The 18,679-nt window shown below is 41.2% G+C and overlaps 1 protein-coding gene across 1 annotated transcript in view; it reads left to right on the top strand.

The window, feature by feature from the left end:
- Positions 1-18,679, top strand: part of FNIP1 (folliculin interacting protein 1) — a 90,843-nt gene that overhangs the window by 57,891 nt on the left and 14,273 nt on the right. Inside the window, exons 7-12 of the mRNA XM_018552689.1 lie at positions 29-112; positions 2,485-2,556; positions 2,650-2,785; positions 3,601-3,802; positions 4,415-4,500; positions 15,633-15,779. Coding sequence (XP_018408191.1) covers positions 29-112; positions 2,485-2,556; positions 2,650-2,785; positions 3,601-3,802; positions 4,415-4,500; positions 15,633-15,779 — 727 coding nt within the window. The remainder of the gene's footprint in view (positions 1-28; positions 113-2,484; positions 2,557-2,649; positions 2,786-3,600; positions 3,803-4,414; positions 4,501-15,632; positions 15,780-18,679) is intronic.

Genomic DNA, 18,679 nt, shown 5'->3' with positions numbered 1-18,679 from the left:
CGTATGTATTCTGCATTTGAACATTTAGGTCTGTCTCAGCTCTGCAGCCCCAGGCGGGCGTTCTCTGAGCAGGGCCCTCTCCGCCTCATCCGGAGTGCTTCTTTCTTTGCAGGTGTGCTGTGTGAGGTGCAGTGTAGCTCCTGTGTCCCATTGCATGCTCTCATTTTGGCCTCCACTGTGGAAATAAGGATTAAAACAAAAAAAGTCTGTTAGCATAGTTTAGGTGACTTGGATCTCTTGTGTTGTAGATAATACGTACCTATATGGGTGAGAGACATACGGTTCTAAAATAATGAAACTGCCAGTATAGCACCAGCGCTACTAGATGAAGTTCTTATAGTCAGCCGTAGCTGTTCAAGTTTAGGGTTCCAAATGTGAATTTAGAAGTGAAGGCAAGAGTATTTGGGTTGGAAATAATATTGTAGCTGTAATTTTTCTGTCACATGCTTGCAAATGACTGTGAACCCCTGGTTGGTCAGTAAGGACAACAATTTCATTTTGCGCCTGTTCCTGTTTTTCCCACACTGCTGTCTCCAAAATATCCTATCACATGGAGATTTAAATATGTATATATGGAGGTTTATGATGTGTTTTGCCATTTGTTAGCAGACATAGTTTAAGAGCGGTTTCACGTGTACCAGTCAAAGTACTGCAGTCTTAAATTGTTCATCCTTTGATCCCAAATTCTGAACATTTTTGTAGATGATGACTCCTACTAAAAAAAAACAAAAAAAAAAAACTTTAAGTGTATGTAAACTTTAAATCTATTTTTCAGTCTGTTTTCTAAAGAGGCCTTGTCGCTAAAAAATTCATTCAAAAAAAATGTTCTCATAGGATTATATGTTCATGTAATGAATTTCATGCATTTAATTTACCTGTAAAAGCCTCCATTTGGTAGACACCCAAAAGCCCTAGAACTGTTGCTGAGTGCCGCCATCTTGGATGTGATGTCACCAGCCCCAACAGACTCAGGACTGTCACAAGTGGCACTATATAGTATTCCCCTTCACTCCTGCTTAAGTTTATGTAGGGAGGTAAGGGAACAGGCAGTAATGCAGGGTCAGTACAGAAAGAATTCCTTTCAAAAGCGGAGAGGCCTAAGATATGCAAGGAGGGAGGGCGCTGTCTTTGACTAGTCATTTTTCTTGCAAGGTCAGAGACTCATTGCAAGTTAAAAAAAAATAATTTAGTGAAGGGAAAATGCTGGCAGTAAGCACTTTAAGATTAATTTTTCTGTGCTTTTACCTGGATTCTTTTTAAAGTTGGTGACAGGTTCTGTTTAAGCAAATAATTGTTGTAGATCTGTTGCAGAGTTTCTTACCTGGAGATCCTGCCAGTAATGGCATTTCCTGTTGCAGATTGACTTCGCTAAGCCTCTGCTTTGTTATTACAAGAAGTGTCATCAGCCTGCCCTGCTCAATCCTTCGCTTGGCTGTTGGGCTGTCTGCTTTAGGAAGTGCTGGTACTGACAGGATCTCCAAGTAAAAAAAAATGAGAGTTGGTTTAGAAAACAGTAAAGCATACTGCCAAACATATCAGAAAATAGAAGTTCAGTTTACAACCGCTTTAAGGTTGCAAAGAATACATTGTGGGTAAGAGGAAAGGGAAGACCTTATTTCCACAGCTGACTCACTTTTCAACATACCTTTGCATGCCTCTGTCCATTTTCAAAGTTGCGATTTCTGGATTCCTTCACAAGCACATGACCTGTCAATCCAGGTGTGTAAAAGCCGGCTGAACAGAATTAAGCCTATAAATTGACTAGCTGCCTTTCCACAAAGTTGTCATTTTTGTAAAATTGCTGCGTTTTCAGATCTACATAATATCTACAGTTATAAAGAATATATAGTGAATGATAATTCTTAACTCATTCAATACTGATAAGATAGAGTATATGGTAACATTATAGTTCAAAGATAATTAGAATTACTTTTTCCATTATAAAGCCTTTTCACTGTCACCTTCAAGTTTCTGTAAATGGAAAATGAACAAGCGGAAATGCTTATATTTATATGTGTAATATTCGGTGACTGTGGTTGTTGCTCGAACAGTTTTTGGTGAATTGTTTTGGCCTGTACATACACGATTACATAATGTAGTAATGTTAACTATTACAATGTCGTACATGTACAAAAACAATTGGATCGCAATTTTATCATACCAAAATCACAAACGTGGCATAAAAAACATTACACTGAAATTTTGGTGATAACATATTCCAATATAATTCCTTGGAACTAGTGCGATTTAATATATACCACTATTTATTTGGACTGATGTAAGGTATAGTCTTGTTCAGCTGAGCTGTGGCTTTTGGTGATGGGTTTGCATGACTGCTACACTTGGTTACCAAAATCTCTCACTAGACATTATCTTCAATTTTAGTTCACTTTAGTTACTTAAGGTAAATTAGAGGGCTGACAGATTATCTCCCTAGTGCTTGCATTGGTTTTATATGACTTACCTGTTTAGTTTTTTTTCCAGTACATAGCAATCCAATGGACATGCCAGGCCGGGGGTTTAATGATGACCGAGACAGTGGAATAGCAAGATCTGGTGAGCCTTTTTTTTTGTATCCTGTTTTTCATGTATAATTCAATGCATTTTTTTAGCATTAAAATGATCGGAATGCATTTTCACTATCCACAGCGTCTCTCAGCAGTCTTCTGATCACCCCTTTCCCTTCTCCAAGTTCATCACTTAACAGCAGCTGTGCCAGCAGCTACCAGCGACGCTGGCGTCGTAGCCAAACTACAAGCTTGGAAAATGGCGTATTTCCTCGATGGTAAAAAACAAAAATGCACTGCTTCCTGTATTAAGCACACTGTCTTCCCTTAGAAGGTGTCTATACTTCTCTTGAAACAAGCATGTACTGAGATAGTTAGGTAGGCTGCCTTTGCTGACCTGTTTCTATGAAAATGATCGTTCCTGATGGTCATGATCATCCAGCTTCTTCAATACTTTTTCATTATTGGCTTGTAACAAGTATGCTGGCTAAGAGTTCTGACTTCACTTACTATATACTTGTTCTTAATCCGTGAGTCATAGTTTTAAAGTTACAGACTGTCAGGTTCATGACATCTTGAGAAGGTCAGCAAAGGCAGCCACTTTTTTTTTCTTCTCCTTAGTATAGATATTATGACATAGCTGTTAGGTGCCTGCATCTGTAAGACATGTATCACTTTTCAGAAAAGTGCCCCCTGGACATTCCAGTTTAAGCACATGCAGAAAACAATTTATGGGCTGATTTTATAGCAAGTTTGCACTGCATTTCTGGCACTAGATGGAGCCAAGGAGAATAGTAAATTCCTATGCTACTTGGCTTCATCTAGTGCCAGCAAAGCGCTGCGAATGTTGTTCGCACAGCTTAATGTTGTGTGAACGCATTATACATCAGCCTCTTCATTTTTTGTAAGAGGTGAGTAAATTTGTTTTGCATAAGTTGAAAACCAAGCCCTTCATCACTGGATCCCTATTATACTATACATAAAACAGATCTGTTTTGAATAGTTTCCTAGATGTAAAATGTTTATGTATAGTGCTCACTTTTTATTTATGCAAATGGTTATAGGCATAAATCTAAAATGTTCCTCTTTACAGGTCAGTAGAGGAAAGCTTTAACATGTCAGATGAAAGCTGTGGGCCAAACTTGGGCGTTGCGCGAAAAAAGAAGATTGCCATAGGCGTAATTTTCTCTTTGTCAGCTGATGAGGAGGAAAATGGAAAATTCCATGAGTTCTTCTTTTCTCACTTTCCTCTCTTTGAGAGTCACATGAACAAGTTGAAGAGTGCCATAGAGCAGGTACCATTTAAACCTTGCCTTTGTATGTATGGGATGACATTTAAAAAAGGAAAGTCTTCTAAAACTTGTCATCACAAAATACCTATGAACAAGAAACCCAGAGTTTGGTAATTCATTTCTATTCTGACTAGTATTTATTAAAGGACCAGTACTTTAGTATGCTGATATGGAATACGGGCACTTTTTGGAAGCTGTTCCTAAAATAAACTGTATTAAGGCCACATTGTTAGAGAAATTATGAAATGTCTAGAGACCTCATGCTTTCTTGTTTCCAAGTATAATAATATCAGCGTTCATCAAATGAAAATATTTTGTTGCATTTAGTAATATTTAACATGCCAACACTAGCCAGGCCTGGGTTTGTAATTTGGCCTCATGGACTGAGCTCCTCCTTCACTTCCCGTCCAAGTGACTCCTTCTACCAGGACAATAAGCAAGGGGAAAAATCTCAAAGACTAAAAGGGTACTTTTGAAACAGGCTTTTAGAAGACACTGGCCTGTTGGGCTTATAACTGAAATCTAGCCCTATTCCTTATGAATTAGTGCTTATTCCACATGTATGAATTTGTGTATTCCAGTTTTCAAAAATAATTGATTCATTTTTCCTTAAAGGCAATGAAAATGAGCCGCAGATCCGCAGATGCCAGCCAGAGAAGCTTAGCATACAATAAGATTGTGGAAGCCTTGAATGAGTTTCGGTAGGTGCTTGTTTGCATCAGAATGATGCAGTTTTGTTTTTTCTTGTGTATTCTCAATCATAAGGATCCACGTCACCTCTGAGGGTTGCAACTGTGACTTAGAAGCACAGATTTAGTTCTATGAGTGGAAATACCTGAGATCAGTAATCCAGATGTGTGAACAAAGAATTGGCACAGATATTGCATTAGTCATTACTTAGTGTCTTTCTTCTATCTCCTATACAATAATGGAGTGCCTTGACAGGGTACTTCAGCGATCCTATTTGTTTTTAAGAAATGGATGTACATAATTTAATCTTAGTCTGTGATATTTAGAAAAAAAGAGACTCTTGGTGATTACATTGTCACTTCCTTATGTTTGTGTTCTGTAAGGGTCTATTCCAGAGACACCAAAATCAGAAAGAAATTGCAAGTCCGTTGACTTACAAGTGTACCTTCCAATTTCCTTCCAGTGATACTTTTTCTTAAAGGGACGGGTCACATTTTTTCTAAAGCAATACAAACTAATGCTTTAAGGTCACTTTCTTAATATTATGATTCATGAGATGACGAGGGAGCATGACGCCAGCCAATCATTGTGATCCATTTTCAACAGATGCTAACAGAAGGGCACGGAAAAACGAATAGGTGTGAATGAGGCTAGTTCACACTGGATCCGTTGCGTTACGTAGTGCAGAAAAAAAATAGTGCATCTTGTACTTTTTTTAGCACACCTAAATGCAGTGGTGTGAACTAGCCTCATTCATTTTTCGGTGCCCTTCTGTTGAAAAACGTATCCCGACAGAACTGGTGTGAATATGCCCTCAGACTGCATTGACTTTGGTGTAAACCCTCCTGACATTATTGAGGTTTCTGATCAGTGCCAACAAATATCTGCTTTTCCACAGCATCTTCTAGTGTTTTATATGTTCGTTACATCTGAGCCTGGAATGTTTTATTAATAGATGTTGCAGTAGAAAGAGTGAAAAGGACACCTAGACTTTTATAGTGGTGCAGAATGACAGAGTAAAATCATTGTGAAAAATAGGTTTAATTGTATGTATACCGCTATGCATCTTAAAATGTCAATTTTGAGGTATCTGCCTTCATTTGTGTCAACTGTTCTGTTGAAATCTGACTTTAGACTTGGGAGCGTGGTTAAGGCACGATCTATTACCTGAATGTTTTTAGGAGTGATGTGTAAATAATAGGGATGCACCGATACTAGTATCGGTGCCGATACCAAGTATTTGGGTGAGTACTAGTACTCGCCCAAATGCTCCGATACCTAGCACGAGTACTTCCTGTATCAGGAAGCCGGGCAGCGCATCATTACACGCTGCCCAGTTTCCTGATTGGCCAAGAAACGGCTCCATGCTCTCTCGTCACTTGTGGAAGCCGGATAGCGTGCAATGACGCCCTGCCCGGCTTCCCGATTGGTCAGGAAGCTAGCAAATCCGTGTAATGATGCAGCGCCCGGCATTCTGATTGGCCGGCATCATGCTCCCTCGTCATCTCATGATTCATAATATTAAGAAAGTGACCTTAAAGCATTAGTTTGTATTGCTTTAGAAAAATTGTGACCCGTCCCTTTAAGAAAAAGTATCAGTAATTGGTATCTGCTAGTACTTGTATCGGTACTCGTACTCGGTCTTAAAGTGGTATTGGTGCATCCCTAGTAAATAAGCACTCTAAAATCTCCTAAGCATGTTTTGTTCTACCTATTAAGGCAGATGAGGGAGTATGACCAGACCCCTCCAGCAATATTTTATACTGACTGGTCCCAGTCTTCCTTGAGAACTGTCGGCTAGAAGTCTTTGGCATTCCCTGCTAGTGCTCAAGAATATGGAGACTGGGGCAACACCTTTTTAAAATAAATGTTTTTTTACCCTTTGGGGACTGCAAATGTATGTCTGACATTTGTTGGGAATAATAGGCAAATAGTAATAAATATTCCTGTATGTATGTAGAAAATGTGTGCCTGGAGGAGAAAGTGGGAATCGTGGTTTTGCTGTACAGTATTTAAAATAAATGTAAACGCTAACTGAATGAAATACACTTAGCTTTTTTTTTTTTTTTCTTTTTTCTTTTTTACTCTTCGTGCATCTCAAATTAGCTGATCTCCAGCTATGGTTGCATGGAATTTCTCAGAGCGGGCGACGACAGCAGACCATGATAGTGTCATGTGTATTGAACGGGCCACTTGTAGTCCTTGTGAAAAGCTCATGTGACAGGGTGACAATACAGAAGCATAATGGGGAGAGAGGGTCCAAACGTTGTCACCTCATAACAGGAAGGTCCTAACAAGGACTTCTATGCTAGGATCACTAGGTGTTATTTGATAAATAGCTGCAGATTTAAAGTAAAGGAAACATTTGAAATCACATTTACATCTAAAGCATAAATGCTATTTTCGTGATTTGAATTAACGTTTAGCACTAGAAGCGCTAGTTTGACAGTCTGTGAGGGAAGAAAGCTAACCCGCCTTTTGGTTCCTATTTGTTTCCACAGCATGTTTTTGTCTCAAAGGCATAAAAATCAGCACTTGGCTAAGTCATGAGATGCATAGATTTGCAGTTCTGGTCACATTTTTTTTTTTTTTTGCAGAAATAGTGTTTATTAAATTTTCACAAATACCAAAATAAACAGCATACAGAGTGAACAACATGCAAAGGCAGCATCCGATGAGCAATCTTAGTAATAGTGCAGAGCTGAAGACAATAACAAATACCTCAAACGTATATGACAATGTGCCCAGACATAAGCCGTACCTCCGCTCAAGGTCTTGTCCCCGTGTAGGGGTTCCGGACTGCTTAAGCTCTTCCCTTTAAGGAGGACAACACTGTTGAGTCAGACTCGAGTCTCCAACATTAAGATGATCAAGGGAAGCCCTGCAAGATTCTGGTGCCCTACGCATCATGGGCCATTCCCCAGTCAGAGCTGCCTTGCAACACAAACAGAACAATGGACAGATAACACCACAAGTTTAAGGAATAGAGTTCCGCTAGGTCCGCCGGAATGCGGACGCCCAAGTAAGTCATATAGTCCGATTTCAGCGTGAAGGGAAAGGAGCCATTCACACAATCCGCCTCAGCTCGTGGCAGAGAAACATTGAATAGTTCACATTTCTGCAAGTTCACCGTATAGTTAGACAGGCGACCAAAAAGCTTGAATTCCTCCATCAGAGAGGGAACGCCCACGATAGGGTTCGAAAGGTACAGGAGCAAGTCGTCCGTATAGAGACCAAGTTTATGTACCTGGTCACCTATCTGAAGTCCCCGGACGGAGTCGTTGCCCCTGATTGCATTGGCTAAGTGTTCCATCACCAAGATATAGAGCAAGGGGGAAAGGGGGCAGCCCTGTCTGGTGCCATTATAAATCGGCCGGAGAGCTCTGCGTCTCGTCAGCGTGTTGCGGGACAGGTCCGGAAAGAGCGTGATCTGAGCCCCATCAAAGTCCAGCGGACCTTTTTCGCGGGCCTTCAGCAGAATGGCCTCCTTTTGCTGGAAAAAGTGCACTCTGCACAGGACATCCCTAGGCTGCTGTTGGGAGGGATTACGAAACCCTGGCACTCTATGCACCCGATCCAATTCAATGGCGTGGGTAGGGGGGTTGCCCAATATCATATTGAAGACGCCCAGCACTGTAGCTTTAAGGTCCGCCGGGCCTGTGGCCTCAGGGATGCCGCGCAGCCTAATGTTATTGCGGCGATGTCTGTCTTCCTGGTCATCCATCTGCAGGCTTAAGTGCTGGATGAGTAGATGGTGTTTGCTCACCTCATCTTGCAGCTGGAGGACGGATTGGGAGACAGCTGCAGCCTGCGTCTCAACAGCTTCCAGCCTTTGGCCAAAGCCAGCCAGGCCCTCCCTGAGTTCCGACATGTCGCGGCTGTGTGAGGCCTCCAGGCGGGAGAACAGGCCCTCCAGTTCGATCTTCGTGGGCAGGAGCGCGAAGTAGCGCTGAAACATCTCATCACCTCCTGAGGGAAGCGCCGTCCTCCTCCGGCACAGAGGAATCCGAGTCCCTCTGATAGGTAGGCTGAGCCGGCGAGGAGGCCTCTGAGCCCGCCACGTTTCCCGCACCGCACGGTCTGACGGCGACTGGGTCGCGAGTAGGCCCGAGTTCTTGAAGAAGGCCCCGATCTTCGGTCCGACAGCTGACGAAGAGGGCCTGGCAGGCTGCCGACCTCCCTTCTTGCCCGACCTGCCCATGGCGGAGGTGTACGGGGCGAGATGTAGAGTTCCTGGCGATTATTCCCGGGTGCACAGCCGGAGCTCTCTCTACACGCGTCCGTCCATGGCCATGCGTAAGCCACGCCCCCCCTGGTCACATTTTTTGGGATGTGATAGTGAAGCATTTCCCTGAAGGCAATATTTCTGCAAAGCTCACAGAAGCAAACCATATAAATAAGTTAGGTTTATGAGGTTTCCTGATCTCATTGTATGTTTCAGTTACAAGCATATTACTTAGTCATTGAGACTACAAAAGAGTTAAAGGAGAACTATGGGGTTAAGGCTTTTCCCCATAGTTCTCCTAAGGATAACGGGAGGACACAAACTAGCGTCCTCCCGTCACCCTAAGCTCAGTATACCGCGAGCTACAGCTTACTGTCTCTATTTCTGCTTTTCTATCTCTATTTATATGGGGCAGCCACGGCCACCTCCAGCACCAGACCCCTGCTAAGCCCTCTGTGCCAAGTCCCTTTTCTGTCTTTAGGGGGGAGTGCCAAGTCCCTTTTCTGTCTTTAGGGGGGAGTTCTATCTGCTTTGTTACTATGCTGGGACATGTACTTTGTCTGTGAAGTTGGGGATATTATGTGCATATGGTTCTGTCTTTTAACTAGTTGAATCTCTAAACAAATATACCGGTAATAAATAAAAAAAAATCGGAAACTGCAGACAAACTTTAAAATAACCTATATCCATATAAACTGCAGAGAACACCCGTACAAATATATTTTTTGCTGGATGTTTTCCTTTATGGTAAACATCATCTAGCTGTATTTTATTTAAAATGTAGAAAATCTAAAGTGCCTATATCTGAAGAGTTGTATTTGAAGGTCTCTCCTTAAGTATGACTAAATACAACATATGTGTAGCAGGTGTACAAATTCCTCCTCTTAAGTTTACAGTTGGTGTTGGCAAGTGCCCGGCTTGGAGTCCTGTTTCCCATAATCTACCCCTAAATTTAAACTAGTTTCATTTGTGATCAGTGGCAGAAGCCTCTTCTCAGGCGGTCTGAGTTTTGGCCGGCTGTGTTCACTAAGGTCAAGGACACTTGGCCTCTGATCTATACAACCAGAAATTCCCTTAAAAGGAGATAGGCGGATGCCCGGAATTCTTCTTCTTACCTTGGCACAGATTGCACCACATGTTGTTTATCAGGAACTGAAGTCGGACACTCACGAGGTGTATGAATGCGCTAACTACAAAATATTTGGGCATCTTCAATCGGCCAGTAACCTCAAATGCACTCAGTCGAAATAGTAAAGCAGTATTCCATCTTGTATTAACATAATTAGGGCTGGTTTATCAATCTGGAGACAATGAAGAAACTAGTTTATATCAGTCAAATATTTGTGACTTTCATTTTCTAATGCAAGAAAATGATAGCTTCTGTCTAGTTACTAAGGGAGACATCACTGTTTACTTCAAGTGTATGTAAACCCTATTATTAAAATAATATGTTCTTATAACATAAAAAGTAATTCAGTGTTCATAAATCTTCAGATTTTATTAGAACAATGCCTGCTAATACTGCCAAGAAGGTCCTTGTTTAGAAACTTCCTCTTATACGGTAACACCCTGCCCAATTTTGCTTTTCACATAGGCTTTCAATGGAGACTACAAGTGGCTGTTTCAACCTGTTTGAATGCAGGGTCCACTGTTGTCTTCATCAGTAAACCTAAGAAATGCCATCCACCATCGCTGGAGTTTATATAGGTAGGATATGGCTGCAAAGAGGCCGCAGTCGATGAACAGCACTGGGATGCAACAAAAATTGGAAAAAGATGAAAATACAGTGCATCAGCAAAGTATCTGTCATTCGGTTAGGCTTTACATTTGCATAAACGTACAATATTAAAGTAAAGGTTCACTTTAAGGTTACAAGGGAACTATGGCCCAACCTTTTTTTTTTTTGCCATAGTTCTCTTTAGGGTCACAGGAGGACTTAGACTAATGTCCTCCTATGACCCAAAACACGGCATAAAGGGAGCTATTGCCCACTTTATGCTGACAGCTCGCTCAGCTTCTTTAGGCAGCACTAGAGGAATGGAGGGGGGAATCCCTGCGGGTAGCGATGACTGATCTGATATGATCGGGAACTGAGCGTTCAGTGGTAAGTTATTGCCCAGTTCCCAATCAATAGACCTGATGTGTGACGGCTTCAGTGTCACACGTTGGCTGTAATTCACTCACTCCATGCGATCACACAAAACATATACACCGCTCACATCCACCTCCACAATCCGGGGATCTCATCTGCTTTCGTCGAGTGTCGGCTCCAAGGGCACGCCACAGCCTGAGAGGCACTAAATCCAAGTGTAAAAAAAGGAGCCGCACTCCAGAAATTAATTTTCCATATGCTGTTCAATCCATGAGTATAAGTAAGCTGTACACTGACATACAACCGTAAAGTGTTTTGGTGTACAGGTTACTTATGCTCATGGATTGAACAACATATGGAAGATTTATTTCTCGAGTGCGGCTCATTCACCCCATAATTCTCCTGAGTGCAAATTATTTTGCATTGTAAAAAAGGAGGCATGGGGAGGCGTTCAGTAGCTTAGTTTAATGCTATGTCCCCAAAGACCCCTAATAGGCAACGGGCCGGTTTGCAAATATTAGGGACATTTTGACAGATTTCTAATAAAGTGTCTGTTTTTTTACACAGATGAGTTGTTCAGTATGATATTTCCTTCAGAAAACCAGTTTATTTTAGCAGTAGACTGGTAATCGACTCTCAAATGACAATTCAAATAAGGACTTAGTTTATGTGTAACCGGGGTACTTGTGTATAGAATGCGAGCTGTGAACAGAGTGCCTATGTTGTGCCCTTGGACTGAGAGCCGTTAATACTCTAATTTCTGCTGTGGAAGGTTCCCTTTATTGCAGTCACATGTCTGCTGGACGGCAGCCAGTGCAATCTGATCTGTCTTGGAGGCAACACTATCAGCAGCAGATTCAGCCAGGGTTACCAGAATAGTAAATAATGTATCACAAGACTTAGTCTATTTGTTTCATGCAAACACATTTTAACAACTTCTAGGGTGATGATTTGTTTTAGATAGAAGCAATCTCTTTAAGCAAGAACTTGCAGCTGTCATTTCAGGTTCTCCCCTCCAGTTATATACATTCTTGTATTCGTGGTTTGTGCATGTCTTTTGTAAATAACAATTAACATTTTCCATTAGAGTACTTTTTTCTTACATTACTGGAATAAAGTATTTTTAAACCTCAAAAGTTGTCCAGTCCACTTTTGCATTATTACAGTCTCCCTTTGTTTTATAGTGGAAATATTCATAAATGTATAATGCTCCTTTGTTGTGCTGATTGGGGCTGATCTGGGTGTATTACACAAATAAATGATAAATGAATTGCTGAAATACTTGGTTTTCCTTCAGAAAGTGTTATGCTGGTCTGCCTTCTGAACAGGTCTCTTGATCAAACGCCAGAACGCTGATCATATTGTTTCCAGCAGAATGGTGAAGAGCTGCTGATTGGCTAGCTTCCTGAATCTCAGTCTCAGAGTTACATTATATTTTGAGCATAGGGCCTCTTTAATGCATTTGTCATATCAGTGAGAAGTGCTATACAGCGCAGTAATGCAGTCACACGGACTATGTAATATACACCGATTAGCCATAGTGTAATGACCACCCGCCTAATATTAAGTATGTCCTCCTTTTGCCTCCAACACAGCCCTTACCTGTCAAGGCATGGACTCCACTAGACCTTTGAAGGCATGCTGTGCTGGCATTGAGCCATTAGTAGCATATCCTTAAGTCCTGTGAGCTGCAAGGTGGGACCTCCCCATGGATCAGACTTTTTTCCAGACACTTCAGGCCAGCCTTTTCTCCCCACGTGCATCAGTGTGCCTTGGCCGCACCTGACCCTGTCGTCGGTTTACCGGTCTTCTTTCCTTGGACCACTTTTGCTAGGTCCTGACAACTGCAGACCAGGAACATCCCACAATAGTTGCAGTTTTGGAGTTGCTCTGACCCAGTCACCTAGCCATCACAATTTGGCCCTTGTCAAAGTCGCTCTGTTTTTTTGCTTCCAACACATCAACTTCAGGGACAAAATGTTCACTAGCTGCCTAATCTTTCCCACCCGCTTCCAGGTGCTATTGTAACAAGATAAGCAATTGTATTCACTTCACCTCTTAGTGGTCATAATGTCATGAATGATTGGTATGATCCCCTATAGCTTGCCCAATTAAGTTATAATAAAAATGTCAAGTCAGCCAGTCATCTGCACTCACTGTTTGGGTCTTCTGACAGCGGCACACCTGCTGCTGTCAGAATACAATAGTGGGGGAGGGGGTATTTTCTTATTGGTGCTGTTTAGAATGGAGAATTGAGTGGTCTAAACAAGAAAAAATGACCAGTATATTATTCCTTATAGCATTCGGGTGTTATTTTCTAGTGCAGGGTACTGCATGGCAATTACTTGCGATTAGCCAACACTATTGTACTAGTTCTTGTTAGATTTGAGTACCTTTTACAAAGGAAATTATAATTCTATACACATATAAGAGATTTCTTTATATTGTTACAATGTAAAATCATTTGTAGTTCATGTCAGTGCCATCAATTGAGAAGAGTAATTTTCCAGTGCACATACGAAGAATGCCTGGCCAGTGCTTACTATATCCTTTTTCTTGGAATGATACCAGGAAGTGCTCAAAAGAGTATGTGTGTGCCATGGAAAAATGTTCTTCAATCCACACAGCCTTCTTCCAGTCTGTTTGTTTTTTCTTTCCATTTTCAGACACTTAACATGTCATTTACAAGTGATAACATCTTATCATTGTGGAGCTCTAATTTGCTGGTTAATCATTTATTATTATAATTAGCAATATCAGTTTAATTTGCTCTTTCAATATCATTTGATCTCTGTGTTGACTTGCATACAACTGAAAACCTAGAGGAAAAAGAATAATGCAATAGTCAATATACACATGGAATAATAATGTGAGAAAATTAATAACGTTTTATATGAAAAGCAAGGTAACAGTTTCAACAAACCTTTTTGGTTTCTTTGTCCATGTCCCATTTTCATCATGTCATAACTGAGTGCATGTAAATTAGGAGCAAAAAGCCCAACATTTGTGACTTGCTGGAATTAATCTCTTTTCTGCTGCCACAGCTGTTCTGTCCATCATTGGGTTGTTGTTGAGGATGGGCACAGACTGTTTTTGAGATTCTCGGGTATAAGATTAAATATCTGTTTTTCCATTGCCAAGAAAAATAGGTTAAAGCAACATGTTTGGTTGTACTTAGGATTTTAACAGTTTCCCTTTTTTAAAATGTCAGGAATTTTTTGACGATTGTAGTGCATCTGAAATTGTAATAAAATAAATGTTTTACTGAGAAGGGAAACCTGAAGTAAGCCTGATGCTTCTTACTGGGCACCATAAAGGCCCCAGGGGTTGTCTTTCCTGTCTGGATCTGCTGCCAGAGCCCACTAAAACCCAGTACATCAGGGTATAGGGCACACAGGGACACTTCTCCCCTCAGTACTTGCTTGGCCAGGTCTTCATGCTGTCACATGGCAGCAATAAGGGGGAACAGCCCTGTGTAAGTACCGACTTGAACATTTTGTAACTTGCATAAAAATTGTAGGCTGCTCTGGCAAAAGATTCTGGCGGTAGGTTAGTACAAGAAAGATAAATGCTAGCACTTTATGGCATCAAGCTTAGATTTTTTTTTTTCCATTCAAGTTCACTTTAAAAGAATATACATAAGAAATGTTTAAAGAGTTATTAAACCCTCAGGTGTTGTTGCATATGTCTACTGTTGGCAAGCAGTAGATATATGCAAAAACTTTAAAACGGGTTTAAACTTACCTGTGTCTTCACCGCGCGCGATCTGAAAAATCTCGGGCGGCCGCAAAGGATCTTGGAACGGGCGCATGCGCAGTTAAGATTTTCGACCAGGAGATGAGGAGAGACACAAGGTAAGTCTATGGACAGCGTGCACCCGCATGCAGACACCGTGGGACAGGAAGTGCGAGCAAGCACAGAGGAGTCGGTGCTGGTTCAGAGACCTGCAGCAGTGCTGGAGAGAAGGCTGCAAACAACAGGAAAGAAGAAGATGATCGGATTAAGAAATATCATTTAAGGTAAGTGCTTACACTAACATTGGGGGGAGGGAAAACATTTTTAGACTTTAATGTCACTTTAGGATTAATGGCACATATATTATAAATGGCTGTAGTAGAGTTTGGTACTTTCTTGGCCATCGACTAATCTAGAACGTTTGAAATTTAAAGTGACCAATACTTGCCTCCCCTCCAGCAATGTGATGTCCATGAGCTCCCTCGTCGGCCTTAATAGTTTTGCTTGGTCTTCTTCCAGTTTCAGCATCTTTTGCCATCTTGGCCGGCTAGGGATGACATTACTTTAAAAATTTAGTAACGACAGAAGCAAAGTTGCTGGTAAACAGGTAAGATGCTTTTATTGCAGAAGAGACCTAAAGATTCTCTTCTAAAAATAAAACTTTCTGTGCCAGCTTTTTTTTTTTGCACACCAAAGTGTTGCTTTAACCCCTTCTTTGCGCTAATATTGCGCAACATAAAAATTTTCAACTACAACCATTTTATTCTATAGGGTCTTAGCATTCAGAAAATATATAATGTTGGGGGGTTTTACGTCATTTTCAGGCCTAAAATGTGGAATATAACATGGGTGCAAAAATTGAAAAAAGGGCCTCAGTCATGAAGGGGTTAAAGTGATAAGTTGGCCATAAGTTGTCCAATAAAGGGTAGCACTGAAATTCACTAAAACGTTCTGAAAAATTAATTTAGTAACAATTAATTGTGGCTAATTGGTTATATTATTTTATATGATGAATTATGTTGTTGCTTTGCTATTCTTTTGTTTTCAACTAAAACGATTAAAGAAATATTTGTGTTTTATACAATATACAGGACTACAATCTGTAATCTGTACACCATGCCGAGAATATCCGAACCTGTTTGGCTTACAATGATGTCTGGATCACCAGAGAAAAATCACCTATGTCAACGATTTATGAAGGAGTTTGCCTTCCTGATGGAGTACACATCAAAAAACCAGTATGTTTTACAATTCTTTGTTACAGCCCCAGACATATTGAGATAAAAGCGCCCTGCGGTAAAATATTTTTATTCCAAAAAATTGAGAACTAAAGCTAAAATTTTTTTGTTTGTTTTTGTTTTAATACTCTTTTGGGTCAAAGGAGTACATTTACTTATGTACTCCTTTGACCCAAACTCGGCACATAGGCTATTGCCTGCTATATTTTGACTGTGCCAGAGCCAGCTGTGCCCTCCACATCCCCTGTCTTTCCCTCCAATGATTTCTGGAGGAACAGAAAGGGGAGGGGAAATCCCCACGGGGAGCAGTAACTGACGGTCCCCGCTCTCTGCAGGGAGAAGACCATGAGCTGTGTGATCAGATGTTTGTGATCACTCAGTTCTCGAACTTTAGAACTGGCGTGTGATAGCTGCTGACTCAAAGTATTTGGAAGAGTACATTTTACTTCCCCTACACTTCTCCTTTAAAGCTTTACTTCCAGTATCACACTGCAAAGGAGCTGGGGAGGATACTGTTGTTGGCTGAACAGCTGCGGGTATTGTGACAGCGTTGGGTGCCTGCTGTCAGAAAACGATGGCTGGTAGGGTAGAGTCTGCCATCTGTGCTGTTTAGCGTAGATGGAGGAATCTGCTAGATTTCTTTTTGTTCATCCTACTGTAAACAAAAGACATCTATAAGTGTATTGCCAGCTTTACTTGAGGGGGAGTGAAGAGGGAGTCCTAAGGTGCTTATTGCACCAACATATGTAAACAAACATGTTCATGAGTACAAAACAAAATAGTAATGAGAATGTCAATGTTTGGTAGGTATTTTTAGGCATGGGATGAGCTCCAGCTCTTAAGGTTTCACAAGTATGCCACGTGTTAAATAATAGCTAAAGTCCAGAGTATTTTCAACTGCATTGAGAAGCCCAGTCTAAACAGCCAAAATAGTGCCGGATAAAAACCCCCCCACAAAACTGTCATTTATTTAAATAAGCTAATGCAAGGAGCATTTATGTGCATTAAACCATGGTAACAAATAGGATTTCAGCTTTCAGCAATGCATTATAGTCATACTGTAAAAAGTAGATTTCTGACTGATTGCAGCACTTGGTATGTAGGTTGGTTTTTGTCTTATTTAAAATATAAATGCTTCATATGAAATTTAATATTACATAATTCTTACACCTCAAATAAGGTGTCCGTTAAGAATCACCGCTATACAGCAGTAAAGAGGAGGTCAGTAGATATTGCTGCTGCTCTTCTAGTGGCTTTTGTAATCCTTGCAGTATAAATAAATGATGAAATAGGATATGCTGCTGAAATATACCATCTGTTGTCTATACCATTGTCCAAAATATATAACCTTTTCCAAGATCAGTTGAAATAAAACTTTCAACTGATCTTGGAAAAGGTTATATATTTGGACAATGGTATAGACATTGTTGTATTTCTTTGAAGTAACAACTGGGATATTAAAGTGCATCTCTACCCAAAATGTTTTTTCTCTCCCGTTCATTGAAGGACACAGGCAACAGATCGTAGATCCTGAATGGTAGGGTAATATCGCCACCTGCAGGAGAAGGACGCTAGGCACAAAACTAAAGACCAATTACAGCCTAGGGGTGGCCCCTGCCGGTGGTCAAACCCCCCACCTGCTGACAAGTCTCCAGTTTTTTGCCTAGTGCCAGGAGCTAACAAATTTTCTCTGGAGAATTTTTTTCCTTTCTTCCGTTTGACTTGATTTTTCTTCTAGCAAGTGTCCCCAGGGCAACAGGCTGGATGACTGTAGATCGTTGTAGTCTCCCGTGGGTGACCGACGAGCGCATGCAGACTCTGCTACGGTGGGTCGGCTGCGGCGGGTGGTCCTCCTCCACGCCTATGGGATTCGTCCCAGGGGGGGGCTTCTGACCGGGGTTCTGTCAATTTATGGGTTTGTGACGCGCATGGAGCGCGCTTTGACGCAGCGCCCACCTAGGAAGCGGGCCCTGGCTTTGCCATCCACTGCCTTGGGGAGACCCTTAAAATTGAGGATGTTGCCAGCACTTCCTCGCTGCCGCACGTGCAGTTTGGGACGCACAAGAGCAGGCGTTCCGCCAAGGTGTTTCCTTACATCTCCTTTTTGATGAATTTCCCCCACTTTCTGCCCTATGGACAAACTTTTTGCCAGACAGCAAATAAAGGAATCTCTCCAACGGAAGCTCTGATGGCAGTAGAACTGGACAGGAGTACTAATCCTTCCCCACTCTTTACAAAATTAAATAAAACGTTTTGGGTATAGACATGTTATAAATAAAGCCGGCCAAGTTTGCCCAGTAATACTTTTTCTCTGCACTGTGTGGTTTTTCTTATTCCTAAATGACTGGCATTTAAGTAGGCATAATACACAGTCCATCAATAAAGCTTGCTTATTTTTGCTACTAAATCCTCCTACACACTTTTAGCCAGGGCATATTATCCTCCAGTGTAGAGCCAAGGCAGGTCAGCTCATCATGTGACACCAGGAGACTTTTCGTGTGCCAAGCCTTCGTTCCACAGTCGCATCCCTCGCTCTGTGTCATTATCCCTATTGCTCACACTTGGAGGTTTGTTTTTGTACATTTTCAGAAAGGATCATAAAAGAAACTCTATTACCAAAATATTGCAAGTACACAAGATTAATATTTTCCATAGTCCAGAGTTTATTTTACCACATCTACTTTTCCATTTTAATATAAATATGTAGCCAGATCTAACTATGTGATGGCAGATGAGGTACAGCTTACTCCCATCTCCATCCAATGGTTCTCTAAACCACAAGAGGTGACAATTCAATTTCCTGATTCAGCAGGTTTTGCCAGCTGGCACAGTGCACGTTCAATGACAAAGGTTTGGCTAAATGAAATGAGAAAATATATATATATAGATATATATAGATA

Source organism: Nanorana parkeri, unplaced genomic scaffold (assembly GCF_000935625.1).
Source record: "Nanorana parkeri isolate BGI_ZX_2015 unplaced genomic scaffold, ASM93562v1 scaffold95, whole genome shotgun sequence".
Classification (NCBI taxonomy): domain Eukaryota; kingdom Metazoa; phylum Chordata; class Amphibia; order Anura; family Dicroglossidae; genus Nanorana; species Nanorana parkeri.
The sequence above is the reverse complement of the archived record's forward strand: the minus strand, read 5'-3'. Positions and strand labels throughout refer to the sequence as shown.